This window comes from Convolutriloba macropyga, chromosome 11, assembly GCF_964194025.1.
Source record: "Convolutriloba macropyga chromosome 11, txConMacr16.3, whole genome shotgun sequence".
Classification (NCBI taxonomy): domain Eukaryota; kingdom Metazoa; phylum Xenacoelomorpha; order Acoela; family Convolutidae; genus Convolutriloba; species Convolutriloba macropyga.
In genome coordinates, this window is record NC_134478.1 from 6821781 (window position 1) to 6834337 (window position 12557).

General features: G+C 37.6%; 2 protein-coding genes across 2 annotated transcripts in view; both read right to left on the minus strand.

Annotated features, from left to right (window-relative positions):
• LOC142349403 (putative SERF-like protein) overlaps positions 1–12557 on the minus strand; it is a 241169-nt gene that overhangs the window by 116820 nt on the left and 111792 nt on the right. The gene's annotated exons all lie outside the window — the stretch shown is intronic.
• Positions 5237–7919, minus strand: LOC142349308 (CCR4-NOT transcription complex subunit 10-like). Its single transcript, XM_075400779.1, has 2 exons — positions 6402–7919; positions 5237–5889 (listed from the first exon to the last, which is right to left on the minus strand). The coding sequence occupies exons 1-2, from the start codon at positions 7902–7904 to the stop codon at positions 5260–5262; spliced, it is 2133 nt and encodes a 710-aa protein (XP_075256894.1). The 5' UTR covers positions 7905–7919; the 3' UTR covers positions 5237–5259.

Consider the following 12557-nt stretch of genomic DNA (forward strand, 5'->3'; position numbering starts at 1 on the left):
TTTCTTCACCCACTCCATCACAAATTGCGAGTAACCCCTTTAATCCACCACAAGGACCAATCTCTAATATTGAACGCTTGCTCTCACAGGCGCATTGGAACCACTCTTTTAACATAGTCAACTCATCACCGTCTTTTCAAAGTTCACTACCACTCAGTTTCCAAGGTACTACACCTATAATAACACTCAGTTCTAATTCAGCAACTCTTGATCCCGATCAACATTCTCACCACTGTATCGGAAAACACCCAGATACTACTAGAACTTATCCAACTCTACCCTTAAAACTTGACCCAAAATTTGTTGTTCCCCCTCCCGCCCTTTTCGGAGATCATAATAACGAACAACTCCATAACTGGGCTAAACAACGATTCTCTAAATCATACAAAATTACACCAGTACAGAAACAAAGAGCACATGATCTACTCAAACACTCGAAGATCACCACCTGTTTTTAGAGTAAAAACAAATCCATCATCCTTTATCTGCCGAGAAATTAACTAAATTTGAAATTTCATAGATACACAAAGAACACAGCCGGATATTTTGTTTTCTACAATCCACATTCTGGACTCTCTTACACATGTCCCTTAAAAATTTAATTTATTTATTGCTTAAGTTATTGATTTCACATCCTTGTACAAGACCTTGTAGTCACACATTATGATTGTTCGCCATAGCATAACACAAATATGCAGTATTATAAGCTCAATAAAATTGGCGATTGTAAAATCAAAGCAGCAGATTTTCAAATACTCCCCGCCCAAGTGCAAATATTTTTTAAAAATTCGAACACTTCAAGTAAGAGCCTATGCCATAAACGCTTAACTTAGCGACAAAGAAATCTTTCGTCACAATATCGCACTTAAAAGAGGCTTCAGGTTTGATCACGATAATTGGTATGTTAACAATTGGAAAGACCTTTCTTTCCCACAGAAATCGAAGCTCGTAGAGAACGAGCACGCGTTGGTCTCATAAGTAAACACCTCTACCAACAACAGATAATACAATTTGACGTACTCGATGACCCACTCTGGCAAGCGAATATAGAAGCCAAACAAGGCCCCTTCCAACTCGATCGCTATCGACCCTTTGGATTCCAACACGGAAGCATGGTCTATAATCCTAGGGACCATGAATGGTTTCCTAATGCTACCAATAACCCCTGGGATAATTGTCCAGGCAAAAACCCAGAACACGAATCATGTCATCCACGCACACTGGTATGGTCACTTCAATTAACAGACATCACACTTAGTTTTGACGTAAAGTCAGAAAGCATTTACTACGGGAAAATTCGTATTAAGAGATCTTGAACGTGGCTACTGTCCTCCAAATCATGCTATTAAAGCCACAGTTATTTGGAAACCTGAAAACCACTGCCGTATATTTGATGTTGGAAGATCATATGCACGAATGATTAAATTCCAAAAACGTTATTTTATTGAAACACTCGAAAATAATGAAACTAATTGCGGTCACAAACATAATGCACACATGTACTTTAGTCGTTTTCAGAAGCACTTTTATGATGAATCCGCACTTTCTCGTTTTGAGGTTCTCACAAATTCTTTACACAAATGTAATGAAGATCGCCCATATTATGCCACAAAATACCAAGACATTTTTATTCACTACAATGAAGGCTTTAACTTTATAATGGGTAAAGCATCAGCCGAAATTAAAGATGCACAGGTAACAATTCGTGCAAGCGCACCTCCCATCACGCCATACACCAAAGCCAATATACGAAATGGATATGTTAATCCGCAAGAATCACCCGTTTATCGTAAATCTGAAGAGTACGAACTTTTCAGAAAACAAAATTGGTTTGGTGCTGTAAACCCAAATGTACAAATTGATGCACAACTCGACTATATGGTTAGCCAAGTCTTATTAGAAATGGACCACACGAGTCTATCTATTTACAAAAAAACTTTGATTTAGACCGCGATTTTAAACAAACGGCTTTTATCCTTTTAACACGAAAACTTCCACTCGTAGGATATGTTATCACAGGACAGCAACACACATTCGCCACACTCAAAAGTTCGAACGTGATTTCACTCTTTCAATGTAAATGGACAATTAGAGAACGAAAATCTTCAAGAGGGACGAGATAAAGACCTTCCACTAGAGTGTCTCCAATTCCCTATTAACCATCGTTTCAGAGAACGTTTCTGGCACCAATCGAAATACTTCTTCCCTCTTGCGGACCGCCAGAACGATTACTTCAACACATTCTTCACTCGCGAGACCGCCCCTATCGTATTTATCAGAAGTACGATCCCTTCTACCTCCATTTTGGTTTTTTACATCCCACACAGATGGAAGTGAATAACCAAACGCATAAGCTCAACAGAGTGAAGATGCCTCACACGGTACACACTTACCTATTTGTACAACACCATTTTCAAAGGACAAATCCACTCATTCATATAAATTAGCGTCTTCAGTACGGGAACACTAAGTAACCTCACCCTATTACATGAATTATAGCTATATAATTCAACCTAATTATTGTGAAGGCACTCTTCGCAATTTCGACCCCATAAAGAATTGCTTCTTATTTTCACCCTTATAGGCGAAGACTAATCGTCTGATCCTCGTCCCAATCGAGTATCTACAATGCGTAGAGGGAGAAGCCACGAAGTGTATGCATGGACACACTTTCAGCCTCGTCTACAGGGACTGGATGGTGGACACGTTAGACAACAGACAGCCCTCACAAGAAGAAACACAGATCTTCAATCATCTTGCGTTGCAGCCGCACTGCAACATCGACCTCTACCCTCGTGCCCTTGCTGCTTGTCTCTCACGTGATCGATAATTCTTGGAATTTTTCCGAGACCCAGACAATTGAGCTCCGGACTTCGAGTTCGAATATCGGACGTAGGCCACAGTCCTAAATAACACTTTGGTCTCACAGTCCCACAGAACTCAAAGACTCACCATCCTCTCAAAACTCACTCTCTATGCAATTTTTCACATATTTTTTTTCTAATGATAATTTTTATAGTCTGTATTCCTTTCTTCTTTCACACAATTGAAGATTAGCATCAGTTCTTTTCTTCTTCCTCCCGGTAGGGTCTTAGTAAAAAAGGCATTAAATTTGACTAATGAATTTGATAGGAAAAGTAGCTCACACAGTAGCTAAATGATGGATTTCCACCAGAAGGTAAGCTGGTAAATCCGACTGGTTCAAACCTTGTACCAGGTGGAGATAAACAGAAATCTCATTGTACAAACCAGACAGAGACTACGGACTACAAGCGATCCTCCAACTGGGAGCAAATTCTCACTATATGACAGTGAGAGCAGTTGGTTATTCTAAACAGAACTGACGTTACTAGCCAGCACACTCTGTAACTGGTACCCCTCACTGGTTCTACAATCAAGACGAACCCCTTACTGACGACACTAGTTACTACTTCACTGACAAGGACTTCAGACGACGGCACGAGTCACAACCCCACTTCAGACAGGACACAACTCTTCACCCCACTTTTCAACGTGGATGACACATCCAACGTATTTCAGCTACAGCTCACAAATCCGGATTTGAAACTCTTAACCCCGGATGGATTTAGCAGTAGAAATACTGGATGTACAACTCCATCCAATCAGAGACTGAGAAGACACTGTTCTCTTTTATATAGAGAGAACTCCACTAACTGTATTCAGTCTATTAGTCAGATACACCATGTGTATACTCTTGACTCCGGTGCTGTACTTTATTAGCACCGTAATAACAGAAGTTTATCTTCAATGTTTCACAGAGTCGGTTAGTCTGAGAGATATAGGTAAGCCTACTTCGCGCGCAGAAATAAGTAGCCCTAGCTGTTTATACCTTAAGGCAAAAAAGGAGCCTACATCGCGTCTGCCTTAGGATATTAAGACCACGAAAGATTATAAATTAATATTAGGACTCATTTTTTCAAAGCATGTTTATTTTTTAAACTTCACCAATCGTATAAGTTCCAACATATGATTCCTTACTTTTAAAATTTATTACTATTTCGTTTTCATGATTTTTTGTTCTTAAGAAATATTATTTGACTATATTAGAAAAAAAATAAATGTAGGTAAATTGCATCTCCACCCTTTCAATTTAAGATCAGAAAAATGAAAGTCAATTTGTACGTTTTAGTGAGTTCTTTGATGCGGCAAAAGTAACCCTAAGAAGTTTACCATTTTGGTATACATCATCTTACCCAGGAAAGAATACATTGTAAGAAATACAATATTTCCAGCGTTTTTTCCTTGTTATTAACCTTCAAAAAACTTATGAAAATTTGAAAACTGATTTATATTAAACTTCATAATTTAACAGGAAAATTAGATGTCCCTTTTTTCGTCTAAAAAGAAAGCTTTGCTTTTGCTATCTCTAGCGCGTGAAATTTTCTACCCTTGTTAAGCGAATGGAGAAATAATAGCTGTTTTGGCTATTAAAATTGAAATTCTCCACAAAAATTTTAACAGTGGCGTAATTTAATCAAAGTCCAGCGGCTTTGCTAGACGAAAACTAATAGCTTTGCTAGACGAATCAGCTAATCAATTATTTAAGTTTAGTTGCATATTCACAAACGTTAGTTTTTCGATACTGTTTCCTGGAACGCTAGGGGCTTTTAAATTACATGTTCTTAGGAGCTAATTGAGAGCACTATTAAGATTTGAAGTCAAAAATTGAGAAGTTCAACTCAAGTCACCGATGTATGCTCAAGCCATTCTGCAAAATGTAATACAGTACTATTTCTGAGTACAGTACTTGCTTCTAATTTTGTTCGTGCCCAATTAAAAAGCAACTGAAAGCAAACCGCTTTCTGTGAGTTCATCTCATAAAAAGTTGACATTTTTGGATTATATCTTATACCACAAAGTGTCTCGAATTGTCTCAAGACCTTCTAAATGTACATTAGCTGACCGTAAACTCTTCTTTGCAGTTCGTTAATATTAAAATTTCGGTGGGTTTTGTGACTACTTTCGCAACGGCGCTTCAATAGAATTCATTCAAGCTGAAAGCACCATTTGACCACAGCCCATTTGTTTTCAGGTGCTCTCATTGTTATCACATTTCTTACCCTTTCGAGCAACATTGCCCTTGCTGGTCACTGTTTTGGGTCCAAATTTTCAGGTAGCACTACCCCAGCGGCCATTACTGATCAGGCTGTAGCAAATTTTTCTTTGGCACGATAGCCGCATAAATCTCTCCATTTTCTAGGTTTGAGTTTAAAAATAGAGTAAACAAAAACTAAATTTCTAAGTTGCTGTTGCACCAACAAACGTAGTGCTTGATTTATTATTATTATAAGGTAAGTTATCATAACTTGGAATTTGTTTGCGCTTAATTATTTCCACAGCTAGAGCGTGATTATTGTAGCAAAGTTCTATGTATGCAGCCAGCATATAACACTCAGTAGGCAACGGTTTCTGAAGTGACGTCAAATTCACGGCGACCATTTGAATCAGTTTCTTACATTCATCATAGTTCCCTTTCATTGCGTAAATTGAACCCATAGTCAACATGTAAGCGACCCACTTGTCAATACTCGCGTAGCTTTCTTTCTCCGAAATGTCGTTTTCTGTTGACTTTTTCTTGATCATAAACACGTTTTGGTTCGATTGGAGAGTTAACATCTCTACAGCGTTGTTGACTTGATTCATGTTGACCATAGCCTCCGATTTGTACAATAGCAGTATATGCATTAAATGGTGATCAGTTTGCTGTTGTTCTTTTTGAGTCTGTCCGATTAAAGCCGTTGCTCGATCGCAGTAGTTGATAGATTTGAGATAATCACCGAGACACAAGTTGATGTATGCACCAATAGTTAAAGCTTGAATAATCACTTCGTTCGTTTTAGCCAAATTCTGAGACGTTTTTTGTTTATTCTGAAAAAGCACCAAAATGATACAAAAACGATATTTCATGATCCACGGGTGTACGGTGACGCATTTTAAAATAAATTTTATTTCAGTATAATATTCAACAACTTACAACAATGGAGGCCGAGATGTTGAGCCAGAATTTCGAATTGAATTCCGCAGGTAACCTAACCTTGCTTTAAAAACGCCAATAGCAAGTTGGAGACGGAATAGTCAATTTTTGGCTATGTATATAGAAACTTCTGGCATTATAAATTCTTGCACTGCAAACTTTCGGCATTTTAAGACTTACAAGTGCGCATTTTAATACAAGTTCAAGTCGTCAACAGTGGTGCTCCATCTTAAGAAAAACCTTTACAAAACCCGAACAAATTTTAGAGTCCAAAAATACAGTCCCAGATAATTCCTGTACTTTGTTAGAGAGCAATTAGCAAATTGCTAACATTGTCATGAATTACTTTAACTTGCGAATCAATAAGTCTGAAAACGAGGGAAACAAAATTATTACGATAACTTACCGCTAGCAACAGCGTGTTCTCAACACACAGGGCCCCAAAACCCAACGAAGCTGCAGGAAAAGCTGCCGATTGGACGTCTTCTTCATTCCCACCGGCAGAACCTTCCATTCCGGGAAACCTCACGAGCAACTTATGGTTCGGCCCCGAACCCAAACTTGTCAACACAACCGATTCTCGCTCCGTTCTGTCCGAATCATTTTCCCCGTTCGCTGCGCAAGTCCAGATTGGCCGAGCTTTGCTAACGTTCAGCGCCACGCAACATTCTGACAACTTCAACCACAGTTTCGGGTTGTCATAATAGAACTGAACGGCGTTGAAAAACTCCTCGAACGCCTTTTCGGGCATTTTAGCAGCTAGTAAGTGAACTCCCATGTTGAAATGGAGCTCATAGGTTCTCATTGCTGACACTGTATGAAGTTGACTTGTACTAGCAATGGTTCCAGTGCCATTATTACTACTCGCCGTTATTTTCTTTCCCCCTTTCGACGCTTGCTGTTCGATTTTTTCCAATTCTGCAAATGCTTTGCGAGCGTAAAAAACTCCAAGCGCATTTTTGCCATTTTGGTAATGAATGCAAGCTAAGTTGTTATAATACATCATAGGAATACTTTCTCCAGTTTCAGAATGACTTTTGTAGTGTTGAAAATTTAGTAACTTCATGCTTTTAATATAATGTTTCCTCAAATATTCGAACTTGGCTCTGATAAAAATTGCTGGAACTGCCTGGCTAGCATTCGAACCTGTCGGAGTTGGCAACGATCTCATTTCTTTCTTGCAGTTTTTCAAGTTATTTTCAGTCAACAAAACATTGTTTTTCAAAATGCTTAATCGATTTTGCCACCGTTCCAAATAATTTTTGGCATCTTTTGAATTTGGATTTGTTTTCTCCGTCATTAGTTTCGATTCTAGCCAATTTATAACTTGTCCTGTCTCCTTTTCCATTGAGGTACTCATATTTGATTCCCATAATTTTATACTAATTTCGCACCAAATCAGGGACAAATTGAATTTCATAGCCTGATCCCATTTTGCATGGTCCATAATTTTACCCCAATTTGAGCTGACTTCTTCGGGTTTAATATCGCTCTCTGAGGATTTCGCAAGAACAGACGACATCAACAGTTTTGTTATTTCATACTGTTGAGTGTAAAACAGGAACAAACAACAGTTGTAAACGAACACGATTGAACTTTCATCGTAAATATCGACACCTAACAAAGACAACGAAGTTCCATTTTTTACTGATTTTTCGACGCTGTTCACAAGTTGTGAAAAGTTTTCCAAGCCGTAGAATTTATTTTTGTGTAATTCTAATATCAAAGAAGTCAGTCGCAATTTTCCAGCCGATGCTAATCTAGAGTCGCCACAATCTTTTAGCAGTTTCTGGAGTGATTTGTGACCATCGGAATATTTTGCCTCGACAAAGCTCTTTTTACAGCCATCGAGTTGCTTTCGAAGCTGCTCGCGATCCATCACCAAAAACGTCTGAAAAAGAGACGGCATTTTATATTTCAGTCAAAAGAGACTTCGAATTCTCATATGAGATGATTTTGGACAGATAATCGAACACGCCTCTTTACTTGTCTGAAGACAAAATAATCTTTAAAAATGCAGGCCGTTAGAAATAGAACTGAACAAAAGAGAAATCTTGCTGATATTTGGAGTTATTTGTTTTAAATTGAAGCCGGTTACCAACCAAAAAATTAGCTCTATGATGATAACAGTGAAATGTTTCTTTGTGAATGTAAATTTGTTTAAACAGTCGCAACTGGTTATACTTTTTATCAAGTTTTTGATGTAAAAAATTTGATTTACATTCAGAAACAAATATTGGAACAGTTTCAAAAAAATTGCTACAATGAGAATTTTTTGTTGCCATTTACCAATTGAGATGCAGGGGAAAACAGTTAAATACAAATATATCCGATAGCAAGGGTTGGTTTTTCGTTTTATTGATAACTAGCTAAGGCTTATGAGCAAGTTTGATATATACGTATGATTATACCCAACAAGGCGCCGGCTCATGCAAGCCTGGGCGCGGCACAAAATTCTAACAGTCCTTCAGTTAAAAAACGAGTCGAACACTTAAGAGCTGTAGACTCATTCAGCTCATCCTTCGCATAAAAATTCAGAGAAAAATTTGAAACTAACTTAAACCAATGCAAAGAGCAAAGACAAAAGAATTTTTATGAAACCATCGATTGGCGTCCTCTATTAGAAAAACCAACGCTTTCATTTAATGTTTAATTTGCCATCTAAAAAACTATAAAACAATTTGAAACTATAAAACATCCAGGCATAAAATTATAGCTCTACTGACGCTATTAGTTACATAGCGATTTGTTCCAATACCGAGTTTCCAGCCGAATGAAGAATAAGGCTCAAAATTTCTTAAAATTTTTCCGAGCAATGGTTTATATAATTATTTAACTAATTGCTTTGTTAATCGAAACAAAAGGAATATAGCCGGCAGATTGCCGGAAAATAGCTGCGATAGACGCTTGTGGCCTTCCATGAATTGAAACAACTACAGAAACAAGATAGGCAGATTGACCAAAAGTCCTTTAGTAGACCACTAGATTTTTTGGGTTAGATACGTACTGTCAATTTTACGACACATACGGCCTATAAGGAAAAAGCCCTAAAAGGGCTTTCACAAATTGATATTCGAAATCAAAAACTCAAGACTAATACTCAAGAATTAGGGCATAAAAGATTGGCACCACTTAGATGCACACTATTGATCTTTAACTAGTAAATGTTTATATAGATTAAAGTTCCATAAGTGAGTTCAGAAGTCATTTTTTAGTAAGTCACGCAATTGACCTAAAAGCAGAAATGACGTCACGGTAAGACGAAACAATGACCTAAAAGCAGAAAAGACGTCACGGTAAGACGAAACAAAAATCTGTTAGAGGAAGTAAAAAAATTAGGAGCTTAATAATAGCCGCCTGGAATTGCTAACGCGGCTATTAAAAAGCAATAAGTGTTAAATACCTTCGCTCAAGTGGACCTTGACAGACATTTCAAACTTTGTTTTTCTGTAGTTTTACAGGTAAATTTGAATTTTTTAAAGGGTCTGTCAGTATTTTTCAGTTCGGAATGATTTGTTATGGCATTCAGAACAAAAATCTTAAATTAAAGTCCAACGTGTGACACTGTATTCATATTGCTCTGTAGACAATCATCACTCAGAATAAGTGTCTGTGACTGTAATAAGGAAAAACGACGCAGCATCGGAAGTGTCAAAATTGAACACATTATTGTTATCAAATTCTCAACCTCTACCTATAAAAAAATAATTGTTTTGCAGCAATAATAAAACAATTTGGAAACAGACAAACTGGTCAAATTTTTTGAGAAAAAATCACCGCTAAAAATGAAATACAGAAAACTCCACATGTTATTCTTGTGTTGGGGCAAACCATTAGTACAAACAAAACTTACCATGTCAGATGTTTCTATAGAAAAAATTAACACAAAAAAGTTTTGACTGCGAAAATTCACAGCCGTTCATATCACAACCACCACCACCACCACCACCATAGCTTGTGCAAACCATCAAACCTAAAAACAAACTGGCAAAAATTATTCACTATAGATATTTAAAAGCTCCACCAGCTTTAAATATAGCCAATCAGAAACAACCGAGACAAAAATTTGAGATTGGGCGAAAACTCACAAAATGGAAAAACTAGCAAATATTGTAATTTTGTGTTTAAGTTGGCATTACTAATACATATTTGTCAGAAAGTTCAAAATGTTTTAAACTCAGAAGACACATGAACTATTAATGAACTTGAGCATAGACTAATTAGTCAAGAAAAACAAAATAACAGTTTCTGGGTGTGGTGCCGGTGGTGTGTGCGCGCGTCTTTGAGTGAGATACCAATTTGAAATGAAATTAATGAGCCTTCAAGCGGTACAACCATTATCTCTCTAGATTGCAAAGAAAAATCTCAATTTTGGCCAGAGAAAAAAGACGGCCAACAATATAGTTCCCCGCTTACACGTAACGTAATGTTGAAACAACTGGATTAAGGTGATTGTGTTGAACCCCACTTCCGCGTAAATGACCTCAATGATCGAAAATTTAGGGAAACTTTCCCCGAAGCGAAGAAAGTTGCAGTGGAAAAAAAACAAGGTTTTTTAAAAAGTGAACACATCTGAAACTCTGAGACCCTGGCTCATTAAATTTGCACAAAAACTTGATTTTCTACAGTTTTTCAATATCTGCAGTCCCAGTTAAGACTGCCACATTTCAAATCCAACGCCCAAAGTGATAAAGAGAACATGTTTGCAAATGTATATCTTCACTTCCCAACTACCGCTGAATAATTTCCGTGATCTATACTAATGGCAACAAAACATTAGATGTTACTCAGCATTTTCAGATATTTTTTGAACGTTTTTTTTCAAATTCTAAAGAACCGTAAATAAGATGTTATTTGCTTTTAACTCACAATTTTATGATCTTATTATGCAACCTTTTTTGAAGCTTGATGAATACAATAAAAAGGATGAACAAAAAAACCGTTGGAGCTCAAGTAATTCAATAGTTGTTTGGTTCCAAACAACTTTGATGTTGAGCATCTTAACAAAAAAAACAGACCACGAGATTGCAATATGGGAGGGTAAAGCGATATGAAGGGGGTAGGATTGGGATGGCTGGATGTTCAAATCGCCAGGTTGAGGAGGGTTGACGGAGTGTTGGCGGGGGGGGGGATTGACCGAGAGGGTCAATTTTAAGATTAAGAACAGCCCTTCACATCATGAAATTGTCTCCTCAAAATAGTGTTGTTGAGTTGCATATTTTGATACAAGTAAGGCTCTAAGAGAACCCTCCGAGCTTCACCTATTTATGTCGCTTTAGATGACAAAAATGGTAAAAGGGTCAGACGCAAATTCGGACGACACTAAACCGAATAAAAGTAAGTTTTCAGACAAATGAGCAAATGTGATTGCGAATTAGGTCAAAATGCTGAAAATACTCAAAATAGGAAATTTGTGTGCAAATTTTTGATGTCAAGTTTTTTTTTTAAAAATCTTTCAAAATTTATCGAATAAAAGCTAGAACAATTAATACAACTCAGGATTTGAAAAATGAAAACTAAGAACAAAATTTAGAAAACCAAACAAAAATCATCAAAAAAATTGAAACGCGATTGCATTCCAGCGAAAATAGAAACCTGCAAATGTCGACTACTGACTCAGGACATGGTTTACTAAAATTAAGTAACCTAACCGACTATAGTCAAGCGAACTGCTATCAAACAACTGGCCAGCCTTTGGCTTCATCAGTAGCTAACTGCGTCTTATGGAGGCTAGCTTTAGCTTCATGGAGTGTGGAAGGGGGTGAGAATGGATAAGTGTAATCAGTGCGTATGCAGTAGACGATAAGTGTTACTGGTGGAAAGAGATAGTAGGGTTTGATTGGGGGGACGAAGTGGGAGAGGGGGCCCTTCAGACCATCAATATGAGCCTCCTAAACAGTCCCAGTGAATCACATACTTTAGTAAGCCTTAAACCTCTAAGAGACCTTAATGCCCAACGGTCTTTACCAATTTATGGCGTTTTTGAGGACGAAAAGCCAAATGGTCAACCGAAAAGTCGGTGTTGCAAAAAATTGCATTACGTAATATGGCCAGTAGAACACCGGAAACGATCAGAAGTCTTGCAATATAATGTCTGAACTAACCGCGCCAGAATCAGCATTATCAAAGAAAAACAAAACGGTGTTCACAATAAAACTACAGAGTGTTTTAAAAAATGCAGACACAATTTTTAGTTCAGGGTTGTTGGTAGGTGTGGGGGATTGGGGGAGGATTTGATGTGGGCGTGGAGGGTAGGGAGCCAGGGTAGGGGGTGCCGTCTGCAGCTTGGAGAGGGAGCAAAGGAGGGATTGTTATGGGACAATTTCTCAAAATGACCCTTTGCGACTTGAATATTACCAGTATACTAGTAATTAAGCTATTGTTAAAAAAATGTGTGGAAACAGAAGTCATAGATCTTAAATAAAATTTAGTGCTCGAAAACAAAAATCGAAGTTCAAGTCATGAACAACCTTGCTACAGTTCAAAAAATCTCGAGATTACCAATGCTCGTCGGGCGAATTGCTTTCAAAGGACGCGTGAGCTTGGCTTTGCTAGGAGCCAG